The sequence below is a fragment of the Oxyura jamaicensis genome, chromosome Z (assembly GCF_011077185.1).
Source record: "Oxyura jamaicensis isolate SHBP4307 breed ruddy duck chromosome Z, BPBGC_Ojam_1.0, whole genome shotgun sequence".
Taxonomy (NCBI): Eukaryota; Metazoa; Chordata; class Aves; order Anseriformes; family Anatidae; genus Oxyura; species Oxyura jamaicensis.
In genome coordinates, this window is record NC_048926.1 from 67,110,052 (window position 1) to 67,136,260 (window position 26,209).

The 26,209-nt window shown below is 43.6% G+C and overlaps 1 protein-coding gene across 5 annotated transcripts in view; it reads right to left on the reverse strand.

Moving 5' to 3' along the window:
- The window catches only part of LVRN (laeverin), a 41,839-nt gene extending 30,369 nt beyond the window's left edge, over nt 1–11,470 (reverse strand). For 2 of the 5 annotated variants that reach the window (XM_035310444.1, XM_035310442.1), the window contains exons 1-3: nt 10,787–11,469; nt 2,024–2,166; nt 655–794 (exon numbers count right to left, since the gene is read on the reverse strand). In XM_035310444.1, the coding sequence (XP_035166335.1) occupies nt 655–794; nt 2,024–2,166; nt 10,787–11,421 (918 nt within the window). In that variant the 5' untranslated portion in view covers nt 11,422–11,469. Of the gene's footprint in view, nt 1–654; nt 795–2,023; nt 2,167–10,786 lie in introns of all 5 variants that reach the window. The other 3 variants (XM_035310441.1, XM_035310440.1, XM_035310443.1) reach the window with 3 other exon arrangements.
- Between the last annotated feature and the right edge of the window lie 14,739 nt (nt 11,471–26,209).

Consider the following 26,209-nt stretch of genomic DNA (forward strand, 5'->3'; position numbering starts at 1 on the left):
CCATTGCATTATTTTTTTCACAGCTTCCCTTAAGAAGATTTGGCCCTTGTAGTAGAAGGGGAAAACAGAATCCTCAGTGATGAAATGGCTTCAAACATAAAACAGACACTTTTAAAGGCTAAAAAATGTGCTCATTGCAGGGAAAATAAATAAATAAATAAAGTGGTTAAAATAGAAGTATAAAAAAAAAGGTTTGGAGCAGATTATTGCTTGTACAGAATTCATGACAGCCACCATCAAAAGGGTCTGAACAATAACGCACAGCACTTCAATGATTTGTCATAGCAATGGAAATTGATATTTTTTTTCCAACCAATATTGTTAAGAAGGTAACAAGATTCTGAATTTTGAACATCACCTTCTGCAGAGTAGCTGCCCTAAAGTCTTACCATATGGAACACATACCTACTTTTGGATTTGTATCTCTAGGCACATATGAAATGATCAGCATAGGATAATAAACTAATTGCTCCAAAGGAAAGCTTTCTGCAGAAATATCTGCAAGATAAATGTTAGCAGTTTTGCCATATAAGCAAATACTTTTAGAATGGAAAGCACAGTTAACGTCTCTGATATCTTCTAAAGCACATGATGCACCACAGAGCCAACTTCTGTCGTAAACTGCTATAATGTCTTATGCAGCCTCATATTTACCTCATTTCCCCGCTCAGTTCTGGTGACATAATCAAAATCGCAAATCACAAAAGCAGTTATATAAGTTGACATTTTCAACGAAGTGTTAAAGGTAGTAACAGTCCACAGGCTTCCATTTTCGTCCTTCATCTCAGATGTGTCTAGAAAAACAAATTAACGAAATAGTCAATCTATTGTTCTTCCAAAACAAACAAGGAATTAGTCTTTTCTGCATGTCTGTTTTTATTGTTGTTGTTACACCTCTTTTGATATACTGTATTTCTCCGCTAACTTCATATGCTTCTGGTAAAAGGCAAGCAGCCAAACTTCTTGCTACCACCATATATCAGTCATTACCTTTCATGCAAACATCCAAAATCCACTCTTGAACTTCTTTACTAAAGTCTTGGAAACTTATCAAACTGCGTCAGTTTTAGGATGTGGATGAACTGTGGACAAATTATCCTGTGGTGCATATCTCTAAAATGTATAATGTATTACCATTCAAATATACGTTATGTGTACCTGAGAGCTACGAAGTACTTATTCACATACCTTTCTTCTAAATGTGGGGTAAAATGGACAAGATTCTTAGGGGAAAAAAAATCTTCCAAGCAATTCTCATAGACATCCCATCCATTATAATTCCTAAATTACTTCGCTTCTATGCAAATCTCAAACTCTCCTTTTTATGGCTGAAAATTATTTGGGTGAAATAAAAATCATGGCACTGAAATGCAGGGAAAAAAAGAAAAGCCATTAAGAAGGAGGCAAGAGATCCCACAGAGTCCTGTAAGAACAGTAATTTATGGACTTTGCTTGGAATTTTACACCCAACATGAATCTCACATGACATGCCAGCAAGGGGCAGAAGGAGCATTTCCAGAGCGTTATAGTCCTGTTATCCTTATTCTGCACACACACAGAAGGCTGCAGTCTCTCTGCATGCTAAAACACTTTTTCATATGATGTAAATACATCTTAAAAGCAGCTTAGGATGAAATCCAATCCTTTAATACCACAATTACAGGCTTTGCATACTGGAGCTGCTGTTTTGCTTTAAGCAGATGTCATGCAGTAAGACAGACATGCTGACACTGCAGTAAATGCTAAGAATGAAGCACTGCATGGCCTCCAGCAGCCAGAGAAGAGCACATCACAACTGGCAGTATGGAATTATTGCCATCAAAGACATTAATTATGAATAACTCTCTCCAAATACTTAAGTTTGTAGACACAGATTTCTGCAGATTTTCAAGGTGTTAGCAACAGGCAATAGAATGGTGTTATATCAGATGATAAAGCTACAGTCTGTTCAGATGAATTTCACCCCTTTTATGGCAATTGAAAGAACAAACAAACAAACATAAGTCTACAGTTTTTTACCTACCAATAGCAGGCATGTTGGAAAGAGCCACATAGCATGGGTCGTGGATAATTCTGATATTAAACGTGGCCTTCATGGCAGGCTCATCAAAACATGGATAAACTGTCCTGGCATATGTTGGTTCCAGTTGGGAAGCAATCAGCATGCTATATTGAAAATACAAATAGGATAAATCCAGCATGCTACAGTTGATGAAAATCAATATACTGTGCATCAAAATGCCAAATACAAAGCAAAAAATTAATCACATGGATATGCAGGTTTAAAAGGGTCTGGTTATTACTTAAAGTCTTGATCAAATCCCGACACTGAGCAGACAGCTCAGCTTGGATGTTTCTAGAGAAAACAAGTCTTTTTTAATTAGTTTATGGTTTGGGTTTGTTTTTTTTTTTTTTTTTTTTTTTTTTTAATATCTGGAAAAAGCTCGCAATTTTCTTTTTTAATTAGTTTATGGTTTGGGGTTGGATTTTTGTTTTGTTTTCTTTTCTTTTCTTCTGTTTTATATCTGGAAAAAGCTCCCAATTTTCAATATTTGAGCTTTTCTAGTTCAGTTATTAAGACAGAGTTGATTAAAGATTTGCACATAGCAGGCAAGTGCTCAAAAGTGATACAGTGCCAACTGCCATAATTTGTTCTCCAGGGGTCGGTGTTGGGGCCCATCCTCTTTAAAATCTTTATTGATGATTTGGATGAGGGAATTGAGTGCACCCTCAGTAAGTTTGCAGATGACACCAAGTGGGGGGGAAGTGTTGATCTGCCAGAGGGTAGGAAGGCCCTGAAGAGGGACCTGGACAGGATGGGTCAATGGGCAGAGGCCAGCGGGATGAGGTTCAACATGGCTAAGTGCCAGGTCCTGCACTTGGGGCACAACAACCCCATGCAATGCTACAGGCTTGGGGTGGAGTGGCAGGAAAGTTGTGCAGAGGAAAAGGATCTGGGGATGTTGGTTGATGCTCACCTGAACATGAGCCAGCAGTGTGCCCAGGTGGCCACAAAGGCCAATGGCATCCTGGCTTGTATAAGAAACAGTGTGGCCAGCAGCACCAGGGAGATGATCATCCCCTTGTACTCATCTCTGGTGAGGCCGCACCTCGAGTGCTGTGTTCAGCTTTGGGCCCCTCACTACAAGAAGGACATTGAGGTGCTGAAGTGTGTCCAGTGAAGGGCCTGGAACACAAGTCCTGTGAGGAGTGGCTGAGGGAACTAAGGTTGTTTAGTCTGGAGAAGGGGAGTCTCAGGGGAGTCCTTATTGCTCTCTACAGCTACCTGAAAGGAAGTTGTGGGGAGCTGGGGGTCAGCCTCTTCTCACAGATAACTACTGATAAGACTAGAGGGAATGGCCTCAAGTTGTGCCAGGGAAGGTTCAGGTTGGAAATGAGGAGATGTTTCTTCTCAGAAAGAGCAGTCAGGCATTGGGACGGGTTGCTCAGGGAGGTGGTGAAGTCACCGTCCCTGAGGGTGTTATGGAAAGGTTGGATGTGGTGCTTAGGGACATGGTTTAGTGGGTGATAGTGGTGGTAGGGGCACAGTTGGACTATATGATCTTGAAGGTGTTTTCCAGCCAATGATTCTATGCTTCGAATTACAATCTCTCTATACATCTGCTTACCTAATGCATGCTGTCCTATTTTAATGGTTTATTTTAATAAAAAATTGTACACAGTATGTATCAGGTAACTGTGAATAGATGCACTTGCACAATTCTATCAAACCACACAGAGAAGAATGTCCCACTGCATTGTCAAACCCAGGAGAATATACAAGATCATTTTCTACCTTACACTGTGCAGCTTTGACCCATTTGGGGCAAATCTTTGTGGCATGGTGGCTGGAATCAAGATGTCCAGTGGCCATGATGATGGAATCACCATGCCTAGTGGCCAAAGTTTCCATAAAGAGCTATAGATGTGGGCTGTTCAAATCAAGGCATCTTTACCGAGTGTTAGAAAAAATATGACTATAATGTTTCTCAAAGCCCCATACCTATCAGCCCAAAGGCAACAAGGAAGACTCCATAGGAATCTTACTTCTACACACGTAAATGAAGGGAGCAGTGATGCACATGCTAAAAGTGAGCAGAACAGGCAGACAAACACATAAACTTCAGACTATCAAACCTTCCAGAAAGTTCAAAACCAAACTTAGTAGTCCCAGCAGAGGATACATGGATGGCATGGTCCTCTTGTTCCAGTGACCCTGATGCTATCACAAGGCCAGTATTGTTCAGCTGTAGCGGAGATGTTCCCAGACACTCAGTTCACAAATCTAGTGTTCACGCTTAGCATAGAATCACCCCAAACAAGACAGACCATCAGGAAAGTATTTATACAGTAAGTAACAGTATATAACAAGTCATAACTGCACTGCAGATCTACACTATGTGCACAGCATGACTGCACCTGGTTGTGATATACAGCTTTGGACCATGTCTGAGACATGAGGACATGAACCTAAGGTTCTGTGTTTTGAGATTCCTTTTTTCAGTACCTGAAATGAATGGCATAGATTTCCATTTATGTGTACACCACTTCACAGAAGACGTATTGCATTGTGTGCAAGTTGACCCAAGGAGACAAGCTGGCAAAACCCAGCAATACTTTTCACCCCAAGATCAGCCCTTGCTAAATCTGTGTGTTTTGAAAGATGTTTGGCTGCTGCCATAACTTTGGTCAAAGCAACTGTACTCTCAAAACGTGGTATCCTTTGCATTTAGCAGACATGCTGTGATGCTGTACCACAATACAATTTATGTCATATAAAAGAACCCATGTGGAACATGTGCCGTCACCAGGTGACAGCTAGGACCACAATGCCCCTTTTAAAGTGAGAAAGCAGCATGATGCATTTTACTTTTTGCCTATCAGTGCAGAAGATGTCCTTGATGGACCTGGCTCCCTGCAGAGTCATGCATGTGTTGTGCTGCCTTGCTGTGTCACCTCCCCCCTGAGGTGCCCAGTGACACAACATGACTCTACCTTCTGCTGGGGTTGTGCAAGCAGCAAAGATGGTTATCCCCTGCCTTCATCAAGGGAATCAATCACAGAAATACTCTTGCTCTAATCACTGTCTTCCCATGCAGAAAAGTATGCTGTTGTGCATTTGATTATCATTCTAGAAAAGATGGAGCAACCTCATGACTTTGAACTGTGCAGCACCAGAGACATCACTGTCTCTGCAGGCACCAGACCAGCAGAAACTAACACAGACACTTTAGCAAATTTACCCACAAGAAATTCTTATTCAGGAGCACCAAATAGCAGATAGTGGACTAAAGCATCAACATTAAACAGGAAATTTGAGGGCAGTTTAAATGTTATTTTTAAGCAGGTCTCCAAATAATAAAGATAAATGAGAATGTTTCATGCAAGTTACACAAAAAATTGGCATTTTACACACACATTACCTCATATCATTTGTCAGAATGAGTCATCATTGGGGCTCTTTTTTGCTTGTTTAAAAAAAAAAAAAAATTGAAGGTATTAGCATGAACTGAATTAATACCAAACTGTATTCTACATTATAATTGTATCACAAAACAAATTACCCAAAAGGAATTTCATTTTCAACAAAGCTTGATATTGCATAAGCAAACAAAAAAGTTCCTCTCTTGCTCCTGTACCTTTGTGCCTAGTTTTCTTTTTCTTCCTTAATTATAATGCCTCTTTCTTCCTATAAAACAAGATCAAAGACATGCTACTTTTAAATAAAGAGAAACAAACTGATAACAGGATCTCTTAGACTAAAGCTTTGACAATTTGTACTATATTTTATTATTATTATTTTCAGTCAGTGAAAATAACAAGAAAGGGAAAAATGAAGCATGATTCATGTATAGTCTATAAATACCTCATGGACACTGCTTCACCTGTTTATATAAAACAGCATCATTGTAAAAGAAATGTGTCATGTTGATGCAAAAGAAGTTGTTCTTGCAAAAATGCTTCCTCACTGAGGTGATGTTATATGTAATATTGATAATATTACAATACAATTGTAAGATTTTTTTCTGTGCTAACATATATTAGATCTGATTTCTTTCACTTTAAAAATATGTAAGAACTAAATGATTTAGCAAACCCTGAGGTGGCTCAAAGTACAAGGGTATTACAGTGAGCAGAATCCTGTTCTGTGCAGTGGCTGACCCACTAGTCCTTTTCTCAGGCAAATGATATTCAGGTATTTATTTAAATTGTTGATGTTGTGGTTTAACCCGACTGGCAGCTAAACACCACACAGCCGTTCGCTCACCCTCCCCCCTCCCTCTCTGGGATGGGGGAGAGAAACGGGAAAGTGAAGCCTGTGAGTTGAGATAAAGACAGTTTATTAAGATAGAAAATAATAATGATAATAATAATAATATGTACAAACAAGTGATGCACAATGCAATTGCTCACCACCCGCTGACCGATGCCCAGTCCAACCCCGAGCAGCCGGCCCCCCCAGCCCGGCTAGCCACCCCTATATATTGTTCAGCATGACGTCAGATGGTATGGAATACCCCTTTGGCCAGTTTGGGTCAGCTGTCCTGGGTTTGTCCCCTCCCAGCTTTTACTGCACCCCCAGCCTGCCCGCTGGCAGGACAGAGCGAGGAGCTGAAAAGTCCTTGGCTTAGTATAAGCAGTGCTCTGCAGCAATTAAAACATCAGCATGTTATCAGCACTCTTCTCATCCTAATCCAAAACATAGCACCCTACCAGCTACTAGGAGGAAAAATAACTGTCCTAACTGAAACCAGGACAGTTGACAATTAACACTGGACTAGAACTAAAAGCAACCTAAAAACACCTTCCCTCCACCCACCCTCTTCCACCTCCTACCCCTGAGTGGTGCAGGGGAACACAGGGAGTGGGGACTGTGGTCAGTAGATAGCACTTCATCTCCACCGCTTCTTCATGGTCCCTCTCTGCCCCTGCTCCACGTGGGGTCCCTCCCACGGGATGCCGTCCTTCCCGACCTGAGCCTGCGGGGGCTGCCCACAGGCAGCAGCTCTTCAACAACTGCTCCCACATGGCTCCGTACCATGGGGTCCAGCACGGGTCCCCCACGGGCAGCAGCTCCCCCCAGGCCCCCTGCTCCTGCGGGGGCTCCTCTCCACGGGCTGCAGCTCTGGCCCGGGGCCTGCTCCTGTGGGGGCTCTCCATGGGCCGCAGCCTCCTCCAGGCCACATCCACCTGCTCCAGCGGGGGCTCCTCCACGGGCTGCAGCATGGAGATCTGCTCCATATGGGACCCATGGGCTGCAGGGGGACAGCCTGCTCCACCAGGGGCCTCTCCACAGGCCCCAGGGGAACTGCTGGAGCACCTCCTGCCCTCCTGCTGCACTGACCTGGGGGGCTGCAGGCTGGTTCTCACCCCTCTCTCCCAGCTGCTGTTGCCCAGCATTTCATTCCGGAACTTCCTTAACTCTGCTCTCCCAGATGCCCACCCAGCGTCACTCCCTGGCTTGGTGCTGGGTCCTTTGGATGGGTCCTTTTTGGAGTAGCTGGAGCTGGCTCTGCTCTGACATGGAGCAGCATCTGGGCTCTGCTCGCAGAGGCCACCTCTTGCAGTCCCCATGCTACCAAACCCTTGCCACATAAGCCCAGCACACATAGAGCCCCCACTTGACAGCACACTCACAGTTATCCTGCTAAGCCTGGAACAGTGTGCATGAGCTTAATCACAGCAGTGCAGTATAAGCATGTAGGATGATGTTCAGTCTAACCTCCTGCACAGCTTATGTTTGCACCAGTGCTGCTAAAGAAGGGCAAAGACGGTTTCTGAATCTTTCTGCCTACCCTGACCTGGCATGACTCTACCAGCTATTTGCAGAACACAGATTCCCATTTCAACAAGAAATCTTTACAGATATTTAGTGCTGGTGAAGTAGGGTCATCCTCCTCTTTCACTTCCTTTGCTGTTGCAGTCACTGTAGACATGGACTATGCAGTATTAATGCGTAGTGCTTCCATTTTTCCAGAATTTTTTCATGTGTAAGACCTGATTGAGTGGGTAGTATAAATTCTCAATAACAGTAAATAATGCACAGTCTCCAATGATCAATCTGATTGTGAACAGTTTCTATGTTTCTGTGAATTTCTGGAAATTCAGTAAAGTTTGGGTTTTGCTTTATTCTGACTTCCACAGAGGTCAGGCTAGCATTTCTGAAAATAGCAGGGAGTTGCAAATGGATTTTCTTCACAGCCTCACCAGTACACTTCTGCTCTGACTTGGAAGGACAGGGAATGAACAACTCTTCATGTCAAACACCTAATTCCACCAGCCCTCCAAGAACAACGTGGGCATCTGAGCAAGAAAGCAGGAGGTGCCAAAGATCAGACACAGATTTCAGGGACTTCACTTCTCTTTAGGATCTAGCTGTCTACTGAAAACTTGCGTTTCTGTGCCTAAACTTTTCTGAAATGAGAGGTCCCTGGTGGTTCCAGAAGCACAAATTACAAAACCACTAAAACTTCTAGCGCATGCAAGAAATACAGGAATCTGTTTGACCGCAAATAAACAGCACATTGTCTGCTGCAGCTGGTGGTTTCAGTTACAAACTGAAGTCAGAAGCCTGTGCAGGAATTAGATCCCGAAGGTCTGATGGAGCCAGGTACAAGTCCCTGCGGAAGAGCTACAGGGCTGTCCACAGGAGGTAGTGGTTTCCTTGCAGAATAGTAATGGGCTTTGTACTGCAGCCTGGAGCGGAAAGACGCGGAATGTTTGTAAATTGCTCCTGATCTATATAACCCATCGGAATACAGCTTCTTCCATCATTAACAGCTTGCTAGAGCTTACTAAATATGTTCATCACAATGCACCTCATCCAAAATGGGGATGGCAAAACCCCTTAAGTGTAACTGGACCCCATCATATTAGGAAACTGCTGGTAAAGTGATGATTTCGTTCTTAGCAAAGGAAAAAGAAAAAATAACAAGGTAGTGTTGCATACTCTTGATTCAGAGAAAGCCCTTTTAAAGCGGGAAGATATGCAAAATCCATTCAAGAACATCAGGAATGTGGGCAGGAACAAGTAACCAAAACAATATGTTTTATCTGCAATCAGTGGATTTCCTTTGATTTATTTCAGTGTCTGAACACCACTGGCATTGCTTTAAACTGGACTGCAGTCTCACATTTCCTTAGTGCTTCATGATAAGCTAAGAATTAAATGGAACAATTGCCACAAATACTTTAAACAACTTGAAATCAAATGATACACATTATTTCAATGATATTAAAATACTTTTTCTTATTTTCTACTGTGGCAGCAGAGCTGACAATAGCCAAAAACGCTTGTTTGTTTTGGATTCTCTGAACTGTACACAGTATGAATTGAAATCAGTCTAATTCACTGTTTCTTAAACAGTTTTTGACTGAATTAATATGGCACCATAAAGTACATTGATATTGTATTAAACGATTAAATGATTGTTCCATTCTTATTTAGATTTTTTTTTTTAATTATGAAAGTTAGGCAAAGAATTTGGGTTTTCCTTATATCAAAAGTTGCACAAATATACCTGTAAATGACACTCAGTGAATGAAGAGATAGCAACTGAAATAATAATAATAATAATAATAAAGATAATCATAAAATAAAAATCTATTTCCTAAAATCCCTTAGTAACATACTGTGCTTTTCTCTAAGGATAACCAACTTATCTCCTTCCTCTTAAAATAAAAAAGGCTACTACTTGTTATAGAGAAGTCACACGGTTCTCTTCTGTTTCAGTACAAACTATTCATTTCACGGCTTGTGATTATTAGTGCTGATACAGTGACATGCACATATGGATCCTGCAGGTAACTGAGCATAGCTCCACAAACTGCTTGAGGGAGTTTACTTCAGTGAACTCATTAGTGGGCCGGGAGCCAAGAACACTTGAATTTTAACTCTAGCTTCCTTTCCGACTTGCTTCATGTCCCGCAGCAATTCACCGCATCTTTAATTATTAGAAAGTACCTTTAAGTATAAGTACCTAGAAGTACCTTTAAAATAAGCACTTTTCCTGTCCCTACATTAAGCACCTATTTTGAGAAACTCGCCTGCAACCAGAACTATTGAAATCACAATCTTAAGCTTCACTTGTCTGCAGGAAATTTCACATCCAGAATGAAAAGCACCCTGAGAAGATTCCCAACTAAAATAAACAAATAAGCAAGCAAGCCTTGCTTTGGGGACAAAAAGCTGATTTGAGTGATGTCCAGCAGGTTCACGCTGCCCCAGTCCCACTCCCACAGGGCAAAAAGCAGAGGACTGGGGACGGGGGATGGGGAGTGAGGGGGAGGAGAAGATGGTGCTGGGCAGTGCTCTCAGCAGGTGGGGGTTTTGAGGTTAGGGATGGGAATTGGGGTGGGAATGGGGTTGGAGATGGGGTTGGAGACGGGGCTGGGACAGGGATAAGGATGGAGTTGGGGATGGGAATAGGGATGGAGTTGGAGATGGGGTTTGGATTGGAGATGAGGATGAGGTTGGGGTTGGAGAGGGGGACAGGGTTGGAGACAGGGATAGGGATGGGGTTGGAGATGGGGTTGGAAATGGGGTTGGAGATGGGGTTTTAGACAAGGATGGAGACGAGGATGGGGACGGGAATGGGGACGAGAACAAGGACGGGAACAGGGACGGGGACGCAGACGGGAACGGGGCTGGGGTTGGAGTTCATGACGGGGTTGGGGACGGGACTGGGGTGACACATCCTCCTGCACACCGCAACCCGCAGCCCCTCGCGGTCAGGCGTGGAGCCGGAGCCCACGTCTCCGCAAATCTGCCGCCGATGCCGCCTACCTGCTGCGGCCCTGGTCGGTGTAGCGGGTGAGGAAGAGCCCGTCCAGGTCCTCCTCCAGGTGGCCCTGGAAGCCGAGCTGCAGCATGTAGCGCCGCCCGGCCCGCAGCCGCCCGCGGAGCTCCAGCACCGCCACCTCTCCCGCCGCCTCCTGCCGCAGCTCCGCCACCTCCACGGCGGCTCCGGGATCGGGCAGGGACCCCCGGACGGCGTCTCCGGGCTCGGGCAGGGGTCCTCGTACGGCGGCTCCCCGGCTGCGCAGCCCGGCGCTGTGCAGCACCACGGCCCGCGTGTCCTGCCGGCAGCGCACCGTGATGTTCACCTGCCCGACGAAAGAGAAGGGTCCCGCCTGCCCCGGCCGCACCCGCGGCCACAGCTCCAGGTCGTAGTGCAGCGGCAGCAGGTGCCGGGGCAGCCGCCGCCACGACGGGACCCCCGGAGGAGCCCCGGGGACACCGGCCCCACCCGCCACCCCCTCGGGGGGCGAGGGGAGCGCCGGGGGCGCCTCCTCCCCGCGGCAGCGCCCGTAGAGGGCGGCGAGGGCCAGCAGGGCGGCCAGCAGGGCCAGCAGCACCGCAGCCAGCAGGGCGGCCGCACGGCGCCCCACGTAGAGCCCCGAGCCGCCGCGGGCGCCCATCACAGCTGCTCGGCCGGCCGGAGCGCCCGGTACTTACGGGGCGGCGGAGCCCGGGGGGCGGTGCGGGGGGCGGCGGCACCTGCGGCGGGAGGGGGTGGGATGGGGACGGAGACGGGGATGGAGATGGGGAAGGGGATAGAGGATGGGAATGGGGATGGGGACGGGGATGGGGAGGGGGATGAGGATGGGGACGGGAATAGGGATAGGGATAGGGATAGGGATATGGATAGGGATAGGGATAGGGACGTGTATGGTTATAGGGATGGGGATAGGGACAGCGATGGGGATGGGGATAGGGGGGTGAGGATGGGCATGGGAGGTGGGGGGTGGTCCCTCGCTTCTCCCCCCGCCCCCTCTGCCCACACCGCGGACGCTCCCGTCGCTCCGCGCACGCCGACCACCCCGAAATGGCTCGGGGGATCCCATGCGGCGCTGCCGTCCCGGAGCAGTACCTAAACGGGCGGCAGATGAGCGCCAGCTTCAGTCGCGATCGCTTCTCGCAGCCCTGCCCGCCGGTTTTGCTCGGTTGCAGCTTATCCCCTAAAACACCGCGAGCCCCGCAGCAGCCGGGGCAGCAGCCAGGAGCAGCGGCCTTTGCATGCCAGAGCCTCGGGCACTCACAAATCTCGATGGCAGGCAGTTTTCCCCCTCTCCTTTTCCTTTTTCTTTTTCAATTTTTTTTTTTTTCTTTGCTGTTGTTCTGACCCATTTTCTTGGGCTCTTGGTTCACACAACAACCGCCCCCCGATGCCAAACCTGCCCCCGATGCCTGCAAAACTGAGGCGTTTGGGTTAGGTATTGCCCTCTGTTCTGCCACCACAGGTAAACCCGAGACGGCTAAAGTAAATTCACCTCAAAGACCTCACTAAAGGCCATCCCTTCTGATAATACATGTGTTAATTGAGGGAGCTGACCTTCCCGTGGTCATGTACAGAAGGCAGGTATTGCTTTCCTCCCACTGGGCACAGCAGGGCTTGCTGCTGCAGGTCTAGGAGACAGCTCCATGACACCAAAGAAAGCTTCTGGACCCAGCACCGGCCATTTGTTTGTCAGCCCGTCCCACTGGCTGAGGGCTTGCCTCATCGTCCTCCTGTCCCTGTGCCTGTGCTGCCATTACTCACTGGCTTCCCAGCAGGCTGGCTTCTCGCACTGCCCCACTTCCTTCTGCTGTCTTTCAGGTGAGTTGCGTGTTCTTACTTCTGTTTTTGTGCTTCCCTCCCCATTTTGCTCTCATTTACCACTCATTTAACCCAGTCTTTCCTTCCACCACACCTGGGACCTGTTTCTTTTGTGCTCTTCCCACTCTGCCCTCCATCCTCTCACCCTTCTCTCATTGCACATGCCTCACACACCTCTGCTCTTCACCCTGCACATCAACAACTTCTCCATTTTCTTCCAGCATGTCTGGCAACATCTGTTATTTTGCTGTAAGGCTCCAACAAACTGCAACATCGCCAAAGGACAGGGCACTCCTTGGAGGTCCCTGGACCTGCAGCCCTGCATTAACAGCCCTTGCACCTGCATGACCCACCACAAGTCACTGGAATGACTGCACAGAAAATGTTCTCAGGGGTTCTCAGGAAGGCATCTTTTTCCTCTCACTGCCAGGAAACTGTTTGCAGGTATCCTCTGCAACGGTGTCTGCAGGAAGCCCAAGTACAAGTGCTGATGCACTAAGGAGCCTGGGTAAGATGAGTGGTCAAGAACTCCCAAAAGGTCAGGATGGTGCTGCAAAGGAGGAGATGACAGGGAGAAGAAATTGTAGAAGGGCACCAGCTTTTCTAAGGCAAAAGCCCACACACTGTAGAAAATTATAGAGGATTTTAATGTCCTGCATTCCAAATACAGCTTCAACATTGTTCAGTAAAAATGTGCTTACCCACTCACCCCCCAGAACAAGGCACTGGCAAAATCAAAATTGTGAGCCATTTCATTCCATGTCTGCAAAAACAAGCAGGACTGCTTGGCAATATGCATGAAAACTGCACAGACCCCGGGGGGGAATTTGCCCTTCTTAATGGTGCAGGATCTGTTTTAATGTTTACAAATCATAGCCATTAAACATACTTTATTTTCTCTTGCTTGCAGTGGAGAATTCAAACCTATTCCTTTCCTAAGTTAGCATGTAATAAAAGCACAATAGTAATGACCTACAATACGTATTTTTAAACGTGTTTTTTAACCTCTTCTCCCAAATGATTTAGAACAGTTACCCTCCAAAGCAAGTGATGCACGGCTGTGGATTCCCCCCCACTGGTGACACAGACACTCACTGTTTGAAAAACTTTTGGTGCAGTACAATACAGGCAAGTAGCTTCTTTTGCAGATAATACCGTTTGCCATCCTGATGAGTGCATTTACATAGTTAAGGTGTCTGAACAATGTGTTCCTGCAGTCAAAGCTGTGGCAGTCATGGGCTGGGGACAGGTACCGTGGCCATGACATCTCAGAGACAATTCCATGTTGGGCAACAGGTCAGCCCCAATCCTGACCTTGGGTGGAAACAGGGGACTTGTGTTTAAGTCAGCCAAAACCTCTAGTACACACCTGGAGGTAGAAACAAATCACCTGTTATAAAAGGACTCAGAGAGCTCTGTCACTCTGAAGGACACCAAAGCTCCTGACAAACTTAACTATCTCATTCCAGCCTAAGGGGTCTGTGCCATGTTCGCTGGCTGTTCAAAGTCCCGTTGATGTTCCCTGAATTTTAAACAAGAGGAAAAGGTCACATATGGCAGCACCGGTTCTCCTATCCACTAAAACACAGAAACGTAAACTACACTTCACGTGCCAGTTGGCTGGGAAATTTTGTATGAAATTCCAACTAGCCAAATACTGCAATCACCCATGCTTGTACTTCATCAAGATTTTCAGGTTGTTAGTACTGTTTTCATAAAGAAATACTGTGCCATCATCGCAAATGATAGACTAAATGATAAGAAAAAGGATAATCATATCCTTTAAGTAAAGTGACATAGTTGTTAGGCTGAAAGATGATTTCCTATGTCATATTGTTAGTGTTTTGTTCAACCTGATTTAAGAGTTTCCAAGAGCTTAGCAGTTCCAGCAGTGGCACTGCTCCTGATCGACTTTGTTTTTAACAGAATTGTAGATCTTGTTTTCTCTTCGGGTTTTATGGAGATGCCTCATTTTTGCTGTATTTACAAAGCTAGAACAATACTTCTCCTCGGCATGAAGGATTCATGTGTACCACCTACACTCATGTCCATGAAATCTGCTTTTATTTTTGTTTTTATTTTTATTTTTATTTGAGCTGTTTGTTTTACGGACTATAATTTCCTGTGCAATCTTTGTTTTCCTTCTCTAACTGATCCAATAAGATATCAGAGCTGAAAATGTTGTAATGCCTGGTAGTATCTTTGGCAGGAGCTATTCCATAGGAGATGCTGAAGTTGTAGACATTTCCTGCTGCTCTGTTTGTTTCATTTAGTGGATATTTCAGGGTTACCAGACATCTGAAGAAGTGTCACATATAGGTGGGCAAAATTAACATAGCTGTAAATATCCACAGTGAGACAAGCATGAGCTGTTGAGGACCGTAACTTCTTACCAGGCAACTGAAAGAAGTACTCAGCTTTCCTGGAGGCTTAGGATGGCTACTTTTTGTCCTCTTTCAAGGTGAATGTATCTCCAATATCAAGGTCAACATAGGTGTTCCTAGTTAGCAAGAAATTGGGATTAGAGTTGATAGGAGGATTCCTTTTCATAATAAGGAGAAAACAACGCCAGAAGTTTTTCCTCAGTATTTTGAACAGGACACTGAAAATCCTCCAGCTGTCTCATAGACCACCAAACCTTGCAAAAATTTGTTTTTAAATTTTATTCTTGTTCAAGGGACCAGCCATGAACTTTTTCCCTCACTGACTGCCTCTTTGGAGCTATGTATCAACATATTGGTTTGGGCCTTCCAGAGCAAACAGGAGGCAGCACAACAGTCTCAGGTAAACACTGCTGTGGAAAAGTGAGCAAGAGGGCAAAATCAAGCACTAGTGCTACAAAAATGATCAGAGGGCTAGAGCACCTCTTCAGTGAAGAAATACTGAGAGAGCTGGGGCTCTACAGTATGGAGAAGAGAAGGCTTCAGGGAGACCTCATTGCGACCTTCAAGGTCGCAGGAAATCTGGTTACAGGAAATCTGGTAAGGGACACTTTGTTAGGGAGTGCAGTGATAGGACAAGGAGGAATGGTTTTAAACCAAAAGAAGGTAGGCTTACATTAGATATAAGGAAGAAATCCTTCACTCAGAGGGTGGTGAGGCACTGGCACGGGTTGCCCAGAGAAGCTGTGAATGCCCCATCCCTGGAAATGTTCAAGGCCAGGCTGGATGGGGCTTTGGGCAACCTGGTCTGGTGGGAAGTGACCCAGGAAGGTCCCTTCCAACACAAACCATTTTATGGATCTGTGATTCTGTTTTAATTTCACTGGATACTTCTGCTTGTGAAGGACAATATAGTAAAACCTAAATTATTAGGTATTTAGTAACACCTAAATTAATTAAATTATTACTAATCCAAAGTGATGAACCATAAAACAGAGTATCGGCAAAAAGATTGTGTCAGTTGGGTGGAATTTCACTCAGAGCTGGAGAAGGCTCCCTCCAAACATCCCAGGGTGCTCAAACATGCAAGAGAGGCCTGCAGCCCTATCTGCATGTATGACACCTGTGAGAGTTACATCCCCTGAGGAGGGTCACAAAACCATCTCCAGGGAACACAAGGCGCTCCACTGAACAAAACAGAAAGTAACAAAGAAGTAACAACAGCAGACCTGAAAGCCACTATCCAGAATATGAACAGGAGATGAAAATTACAGGAGGCTGTCCTAGCTGGAATTTAGGAGGCCACAGTTTTATCAGTAATTTCTTTGTATAGTTGGTAACTCTATCTATCAGCTGGCTTCTAAGCTGTTGTGGGCAATCAGTAAGACTGATAAAACCAAATCTTGCAAGTGAGGATATACAGGAAAGAAGTGTATCATGTTCTTACCTGTTTGCTTAGCAGGAAAAATTAAATTAACAATGCACTGTTAATTAGAATTAAGTTTTGAACATCTTTTAAGGCTTTAATAAGAAAAAGATGAGTGAATGCATGAATCATTTGCAGCATGTGAAGCTCTCTTCCAAATTGAATTTAATTTGTGTGTGTGATCTTTAATATTTTCTGCTTGTCAGTGCATTTAGAAACAACTTGAATAGATATCAAATTTTCTCCAAATGTGCCAAAATTGCTGGGCTTGTGCCTTGTGAGACTGCATGAAAACAAACATTTGGTCAAACATTTGACCAAAAATTACTTACAAGTGGATTTATTTTTTTTTTAATGGCATTGAATGTCAGTAGATTGATATTGCTTAATGTGATGAATGGTGGCATTTTCAGAGTTTTTGACCTTTTTTATCAAGTGCTTTTTTATTCAGTTTTCAGATGCCTAATATTTTTCTGTCAACTTCACTTAAACGAACCACCAATGTGGTATTTGTCCCCTGAGTGCTAGGCGTGCTAAGATTTACCAGCTCTCCAGAAGGAATAGAAAATTGAGGAAATGACATATTGAGACACCATAAACTATTCCTCACCCATAGAGACAGACCAACAACATTGGACCTAGGACATGTGTCTCCTCTCATTTCATCTGGTTTTCTTGCAAGCAGGGCTCTTGTATGGTATGCAGGCCTGAGATTGCAACAGCCCAGTACAGGAAATGCTTCACAAAGCATACTTCAGCCTAGAGACACACAAGGAACCAAAAGAGAAATAATAATAATAAAAAATAAATAAATAAACTTGGAGCATCAGTCTTGCTTTCCTGTTGCTATGAGGAAGATAGCAGAAGAGTGAGTCATGACTGCTCCTTTTGGAAATAAACATTTTATCCTCATGTGGCAGGTTCCAGCCAGCGTGGCTGTCCAGCTCGGTGGGCAGCGCTCAGTCCTTCTCTACTTCTGAGGCCAGTCTCCCAGTCATTTCTATTACTGGGTTCTGGTTCACACTGCAGAGAAGTTTCAGGGTGCACTAACTGGATTACTTTCAATTGAATTAAACCAAAATCTCTAAATTGGAAAGATATGGATTTGTAGGGTGGAACAACCAGTGGATAAGGAATTGGCTCAATAGCTGTGCCCAGAGTGTGGTGGTCAATGGCTCTATGTCCAGGTGGAGGCTGGTGATGAGCAGTGTCCCTCAGTGGTCTGTCTTGGGACCAGTGCCTTTTTCTGCTTCACAGAATGTGGTTGTATCTTGTGATCAAATCGGCCAGAGATCTGTGCCTCCCTACAAATTCCAGAGAGCCTACTTCAGGCTTGAACCTGGTGTATAAATGGAGGAAGACAGCTCCTTTAAAGCGTTCTCCTTGCATCTCAGAGCACAGAGTTCAGCGTTGCTCTCATGGTGCAGCCTGCAATCCCACTGCACTTCTCTGTTCCTCATTGCCAGTTTTGCTCTTACAAAACCACCAGGGCTGTCTGATATGTTCACACATAAAAGAGGAAGGTCCCTGCCAAAGCCTGTATGGTTGGATAGCAAATAGTTTATTGGAAAATATTTTTGGAAAATATTGATGGCTGGTGAAATGCAACATGTAACAGGAAAATCCATATCTGACAGAAGTTGTGGAGCAGTATTGAAAACCATGAATTTCAAAATATGATTCATAAAACCTTTTTGTGGGAGACACATGAAGGGCAACACCCATGGCTGTCATACAGATCACTTTCTTACAGAGAATGCGACACAGAACAGGACACAGAAATAGGACTCACAACAGAACAGGAGTAAAACCTTTGCCTAAAACACATCTTTGTGCAACAGTAATGTTACCAACTGCCTGATACCTGGCAGGCAGATGAACCCCACACCGCTGCTCACTCACTCTCCCCAGGTGGGATGGACATAAGAATTGGAAAGGTAAAAGTGCAAGAAATCATGGATTGAGATAACAGCAGGTCAACAAGTAAAGCAAAAGCCATCTGCACAACCAAAGCAAACCAAGAAATCAATTCACTGCTTCCCATCATCAGGCAGGTGCCACTCCTAAGTGCACTGTGGTTAAAATCTCCTCAAATTTTCAAGTTTCTCTAAGGGACAGAGAGACACTTCACACAAGGGATTATCTCAAGGTCTTTATGTTTGCTATAGGAGTGACAGAAGCAGAGCTTCTGACCAAAGACTGTGACAGGTTAATGAAATAATTAAGGCAAGACTCAGAAAGTTTGGTTGCGTGCAGTGCATGTTGTGGGCCTGTTCTGAAAGCAAAAAGAATGATGTCAGAGAAGTGCAGCAATGGGCATCCGGCCACAATCCTTGCTCTGAAACTAACAAATGCAGCAGCGAGACAAGAATAGAGGGAAGCCTAGCAGGCAGATAACCCCAAACAATTTTCAAGGAAAAAGCAAGAATATTCTGGGAAAGTGTTCAAAGCTCCAGGCTTTGTGGAGCTTGATGCTGAACATAGGGGAAGAGGACTGAATTGTTTCACTAGCCGCTTGGGAGCAGGTTGGCCCTGGGGTTCATCCCACCCCACTGTCCAGTGAGCCTTTGGGGATATCTGCTGTGACATCTGAACCAGGTTTGGTGAGCCATCTACACCAGTTTTAAAAAACTGCATCCTTGGACTCAGTGTGAAAAAAAGAGAATCCAATCAATGGCAAAACAGGTAAGTCACCTGTCCTTCTCTTAAGGCTTGTCTACATCACATACTGCTATTATTTTTTGAATTGTCAGCTGGCCACTTCTGGGAAATTGGATAATCCACTCAGTGACTTGGAGAGAAAAACGTTTGGTGTGTTTCTGATGAACTATACTATTTAGGGCATATTCCCAGCTGCTGTCTCAAATTGGTTTCATTCTTATCTTGGTGGACCTCTTTGGTTCACCATGCTTCCTTTGCTGCTCTGCTCATACTGACTCTCTGTCACATCCATCCTTAAATACCAGCATGCTTCTAGATCTCTCTCTCTCTCTCTTTTTTTTTTTTTTTTTTTTTTTTTTAGGATGCATTGTTAACATCACACACTATTCTTAGCCTTATACCTGTCACACCTAGTCATAACGTACCAGTGCAGAGATCATGAATTTACTTTTGGTCTGGGCAAAGGGAAGAATCACATCAAGTCTGAACAGCGTCACTTAATGCCTGTATCTAAATAAGTACATGGCAGAATGAAAAGAATGGATGGAGGCCTTTCTAGGGAGGCTGCAATGTTGTGACAAAGAAAAGGGCTCTTACATAAGAACAATAATGTACAGAATCAGATACTTACAGTTCTTGACCGTAACATTATGAATGGGTCTTATTTTCTTCTCTGTGGACCCTCCCAATGGGAATGAAGTAACCTTGCAGTCACAACAGCAATTTTGACCAGAACTGAAAAATTTCATCCCACAAGATCCATGTCCTACACCCTGAAGCTGACCCTGATGAAGAGATAATCCTCAAAGCCCAAGCAGATGTCCAACATAGCTGTACCAGGATTATGATAGGCTCACTTACAAAAAGGAATTTTAAAATAACTTTTGTTCTGGGGATCTCATGGGATGATATTGGATGCTTTTCAAGCAAGCTCAGCCATTATTACCAACCCCACACCCATTTTGTGGACACTCCAAGTTATGTCCAGGATGAACAGTCTATGCTTTGTAGTGTTTCCTTTCCTGAAGTATCAAATCCTCCTGGTTTTGATTACCCCTTTCAAGCACCCCCTCAATCCATCTACTCATTTAATATTCCCTCAGTCCCTTGTTGCATGACTTTGTTCCTTACCATGTGCTCACAGTAGTTCTTGTGCCAATAAAATGTGAACTCCAGAGTGTTTATTTCTGTACTGTAACAAAGTGTTCTCTTTCCCATTCAGATGGCTACTGTTCCATACTCTACTTCAGCTGATGGCATCTCAGAGGTTATAAACAGACACTTCACAGCAAAGGCTTTTTTACTTCAGTGGTTGATACACAAAGAATCTCAGCATGGGCTGTGCGAGTCTTTACATTCCAGTAACACCTTGAGTTTGTAGCTACCTTGAGCTGCAGTAGAACATTGTTCCACAAATCAAGACATTTCAAAACACAGACAAATGAGTAAAAGGGAAAGTGTAAAAATGCAGAATGATTTTGGCATGAATCATTAAAGGCAAAAAAGTCTATAAGAGCTGTTAAAAAACAATACCAGTGCTGGCCCTCTATAGCAACGTATTTTTGGAGACCACTGCATAGAATTGCATTACTTATATTTTGCTGATAAATTCATCAGCTTTTCTTCACCTTGATAAAACCAGAGATTACTTTCTTGTATGATACTCACTTTCACGTATGTATCCCATTTACAAAATCGGATTAATTTCTGCTCTATACTGATGTGCCGGAACTGTATGGAATATATGAAGGAAGAAATATCGCTGCTAAAAATAATCACTTGTAATTTTTTTCATCCTTTTTGTCCACCTTTCTCTGCACACTTTAGCCTGTTGCTAGCCCTGGGGTTGGGCCCTGAGAACTTGTTCAGGCAGACAGATGGTTGTGATTTCCTCAGAGGCATCATTAACTCCATGTTTGTGCATGGAGGTCTTTGGGATTCACAAAATTCGTAGGTGGACCTGAAGAATCATGTTTAACATGCAGAGTCATGACCTGAGAACCTCAAGTTTCTTTTCCCTGGGTTTGTTTACTGGCATCACATTTATTTGATGTGGGCTTGCCATTACATATGTTTCAAATCCCAGGATGGCTGACTTTGCAAAATATTAATAACCCCAAGTGCAGCCTTTGACCCTTCTGCCAAATCTGACTCTGTTCTCCCTCATCCTTATTCCCCTTTTCATATTTTTGCTGTTAGGGCTGTGAGTATTTTCCTTCTTAACGCTGGTATAGAGACAAGAGTACACTAAACTCCAGCACTTCACATTACTCTTTCAAATCTCATTTCAAAAGACCTGGAAATCTCAATTGTTGAACTCTAACATCATCTCCCCATTTCGATTTGGGAAGCACAGAGTGCAAAACACAGACTTCACAGCAGCTGAGCTCTTTCCACAAGTCCCTGGATTGTAATTGTTGGCCAATGCTGTAATAAGATACAGGGTAGGTGCAGCCTATTCAGGAAATGAATATAGCACAACATATATAACATATATTATATATATAAATATATATATATACCACAGCAGTGCCATTAATATGGCATTATTTGGCGTACTGTATTTAACTGCTGGTTCTCTGGGCCAGAAAGATATTGTTAAATGAAAAAAAAAAAAAAAAAAAGGCAACACTGAGCACAATGTATGATATAATTTCTAAAGATTTATCTGCCCTCATCTAAAGATTTATCTGCTCCTTCTCTTATACCTTCAGGAGCTACCTCTCCAGACATACATCCCTTGGTAATTAAGTCACCCTTAAATAACTCTGTATGAGTGTTAAAGCACACCAAGTTACATTGTTTTACCCCACTCTCAGTTTCATTACTTCTATTTTCATTCTTTAAATTATGGAATCAATCCTTTTGCTGCAGAATTTGCTCAGATAATGAGTACTTTATTTTAAAAATTTTAGGAGAAATATCCCAAACAAACCTGTTGGACCAAATGCAGCAATACAGAATTACAGAATTCTATCTCTGAATAGAACAACAGAATTTATTCACTTTGATTACTTTTATTTTTCAAACTGGGAATATTTTCAAAGTTTAGTTAACACAATTGTTATATTAAAAAGAAAAAAAAAAAGAGCTAAATTTCTGCCACCATGCTGCTACTTCTACTATTTATTTTCTCCTTCACTCACATAATAGATACTTCAGTTACATAAACATATTTTATTGTATCATAAAATGACAATCTGGGATCAGACAAAACATCTTAATGGTTCCTTTTTGTGGGTAGCATGTAGCAGAAACAAAGATGACTGGAGTTCATCCCAAGGATTATCTCAGTACTCTCCCCAAATTCATTGTGTCATCCGTGAAAATAAGTGGTGTGATCATAATAGGCAAGAACTAAGACTTCACAATAGGGAAGGGTGATTTCATTTTAACGTTATGTCTGTCCCTCTGAAACTGGGACTAAGCTGACTCTTGCCCAGAGACTGTGTTTATTGTTATTGCCACCTCTGTTGCCATGCTTTTTCCCCTACTACTATCACTGCCTAATTCACAGAATCCAAAACCAGGGACTGGGAGAATGATGTACTGCCCACTGTGGGAGATGAAGTTCAAGACCATCTGAGGAACGTGAAGGTGCACAAGTCCCTGGGGACCTGATGAGATGCATCCAAGGGTCCTGAGGGAACTGGCCAATGGAGTTGCTAAGCATGTTCCATCACATTTGAGAAGTCTTGGCAGTCTGATGAAGTTCCCACTGACGTCAGAAGGAAAAAGGGTAAAAATAGCCCCCAGAGGAGGAAAATAGCCCCCATTTTTAAAAGGGGACAAAAGAAAGACCTGGAGAACTACAGGCCAGTCAGTCTCACTTCTATGCCTGGCAAGTTGATGGAGTAGATCCTCTTAGAAACTATGCTAAGGGCACAAGGAAAATAAGGAGGTGATTGGTGACAGCAAGCATGGTTTCATGAAAGGTGAATCAAGCCTGATAAATCTGGTGGCCTTCTACGATGGGATTACAGCATTGGTGGATAAGGGAAGAGCAACTGACATAATCTGCCTGGATTTGTGCAAGGCATTTGACACTTGTCCCCCACAGCATTCTTGTCTCTAAAATGAAAAGAAATGGACCTAGTGGATGGACCACTTTGTGGGTAAGGAATTGGCTTGATAGTCACACAATGAATTGTGTTCAATGATTCAATGTCCAGGTGGAGACCAGAAATGAGTGATTCTCTTCAGGGGTCTGTACTGGGACCAGTGCTGTTTAACGTCTTTATTGGTGACATGGACAGTGGGATCCAGTGCACCCTCGGCAAGTTTACTGATGACACCAAGTTATGTGGTACAGCTGACACACTGGAAGGAAGGGATGCCATCTATATGGACCTGAACAGGCTTGAGAGGTTGGCCTGTGTGAACCTCGTGAATTTCAGCAAGGCCAATTGCAAGGTCCTGCATCGGGGCCAAGGCAATTCCAAGAACAAATACAGGGTAGGCAGAGAATGGATTAAGAGCAGCTCTGAAGAGAAGGGCTTGGGGGTGTTGGCTGATGAGAAAGCCAACCATGTCCTAGGTTGCTTCAAAACAAGCATGGCCAGCAGGTTGAGGTAGGTGATTCTTCCCCTCTGCTCTGCTCTTGTGAGATGCCACCTGGAGTGCTGCATTCAGCTCTTGGGCCCCCAACACAAGAAGAACACAGAATTATTTAAACAAGTCTAGAGGAGGGTCATGAGGATGATGAGAGGTCTGGAGCACCTCTCCTGTGAAGACAGGCTGAGCGACTTGGGGTTGTTCAGCCTGGAGTTCAGCATGGAAGGCTCTGGGGAGACCTTCTAGCAGCCTTCCAGTACCTAAAGGGGGCCTACAGAAAAGCTGCGGAGGAACTCTGTGTCAGGGAATGTAGTGACAGGACAAAAATTAATGGTTTTAAACCAAAAAAATGAAGGTTTACCTTAGATATAAAGAAGAAATCATTCATTCAGAGGGTGTTGAGGCACTGGCACAGGCTGCCCAGAGAAGCTGTGGACACCCCATCCCTGGGTCAAGGCCAGGTTGGACGAGGCCCTGGACAACCTGGTCTAGTGGGAGGTGTCCCTGCCCATGGCAGGGGGGTTGGAAGTAGGTGGTCTTCAAGGCTCCTTCCAAACCAAACCAAACCAAACCAAACCAAACCAAACCGAACCAAACCAAATCAAACCAAACCAAACGATTTAATGGTTCTGTTATAATATTTTGTGTGAACATGTACAACTGAATTACAAACATTAAAAGATTCTGTTATTTTGTATGGTAGGTACTGTCAGCAAAGCAGTTTTGTTTCCAATTGGAAAAGAAAGAGGCAGATAAACAGCAAGACAACATTTCTGGAATATTTAAGTTAAAAATAAGAATTCCAGGAGTGGGTCCAAACAATCATAGAACTGGAACAATAGGTTTTGAACAGACAGACAGAGAGAGAGAGAGAGAGAGAGAGAGAGAGAGAGAGAAAATGAGAGGGGAAATTCTGAACATCTGCTCACTTATTTACATTGCGTGTTTTAATATGTGTAAAACAGAATCACAGAATGGTTGAGGTTGGCAGAGACCTCTGGAGGCCATCTGGTCTGACCTAGGGGGAAGACCCATAATGGTCAGGGGGGCTGAAGCAAAGTGGTGTGAAAGAATGTTGTTGCAAAAGAAAGAAAGAAACAAACAAACAAATGAAAAAAAAAATCTAATGTTACACTTAATATGCTAAAAACTTCATGCAAACACACTAATTTCTCAAATACCTAAAAGTCCTTGTGGTTGTTTCCAAAGCTCTCTTATCTTTTCTCTTTTGCATAAAAATGATTACCACCACAAAATAGCTGCAGTATCAAAAAATGCACACACAGAACTAACGAACCAACTAATCACAAAGAGAAGACCAGCCTCTCCAATACCTTCAGAAATCAGATTTTGAACATTCAGTCCACTGGGACCAACTGGTGAAATGAAGAGAAGCTATTGTTAGGAGAGATTGTTAGGTTCCAGCAAAACAAATAAGGAGCAAAATAGCTTAGCAATACAGGCTTTAAGTAGTGAAATAATGCAAGTGGGTTGCATTTGGTATTCTTGTATTGCAGACTTTGTTTCTTATTTATTTATTTATTTATTGTTCTATTGTTTCTTGATTACTCTTCAAAAGCCTTTAAAACTTGAGATGTCACACTCAAGATTCAATACTTGGACTTGCTTTTGACAACAATGGGCAGAAAAATGTTGTACAGACACGTGTTAGCTCAGCTTCCAAGAGAAATATTCCTATATAGCAGTGGTAGGATGTATGGGCAACATAGATATAGGTGATATAGATGGCATAGATATAAATGATGCAGATTCAGATATAGATATGTAGATATCTTTCACAGCAAACAGGAAGCATTAATTTTGGTGAAAAATGTGAAAATGACACTTCAAATTAAAAAAAAGAAGTACAATGAAATAAAACATTGGATGGATTGGATTGGATAGGATTGGATTTTTTCACAATTATCTTCATTACCTTTGTTCACTTTATTTTATTTTTATACATTTTGTGTTATTTTTTAATATCAGTTATGAACAGTGAACAGTTAATTATCTGAATATCATTTTCTAATGGCAGCCATTACCATTTGATATACTTATCAAAATACTAATTACAATTCTAGCAAAAAAGTAACTATGAAAATATATATGATCAACTGGTTATCTATAAAAATAAGGAATAGCAACATACCTACAAGGATCTAAATTCAAAATGAAGCATTTAAATTTCAGTGAAAAAAAAATCCTTTGACTAAGTGAAAAGAAAAACGTGTAGAAATGCAGGAATTTTTCAAGAACTGTTGCTTCAGCTAACTCTGCTTTCTGGTGATGCAATGCATACAGACAAGACTATCACCACACGACTTTTTGGTATATTACCAAATCTTGACTCTGTGGTAACAGAGAGGGTGCAGTTTCACTGCACAATGTGTCTAGTGGCAACACTGTTTTTTCCCATCCTCCTTCACTCTTGACTTTATATTCCTGCCCCGTGCAGCTCTTCACCTCTCCTGTGCTGAGCTGTGTTACTCTGTGAGAGCAATGGGAAAGAATGTGAGCGGCGCGGGGCGGGGAGGGGGGGTCAAGAGTGAAGGAGGATGGGAAAAAACAGTGTTGCCACTAGACAC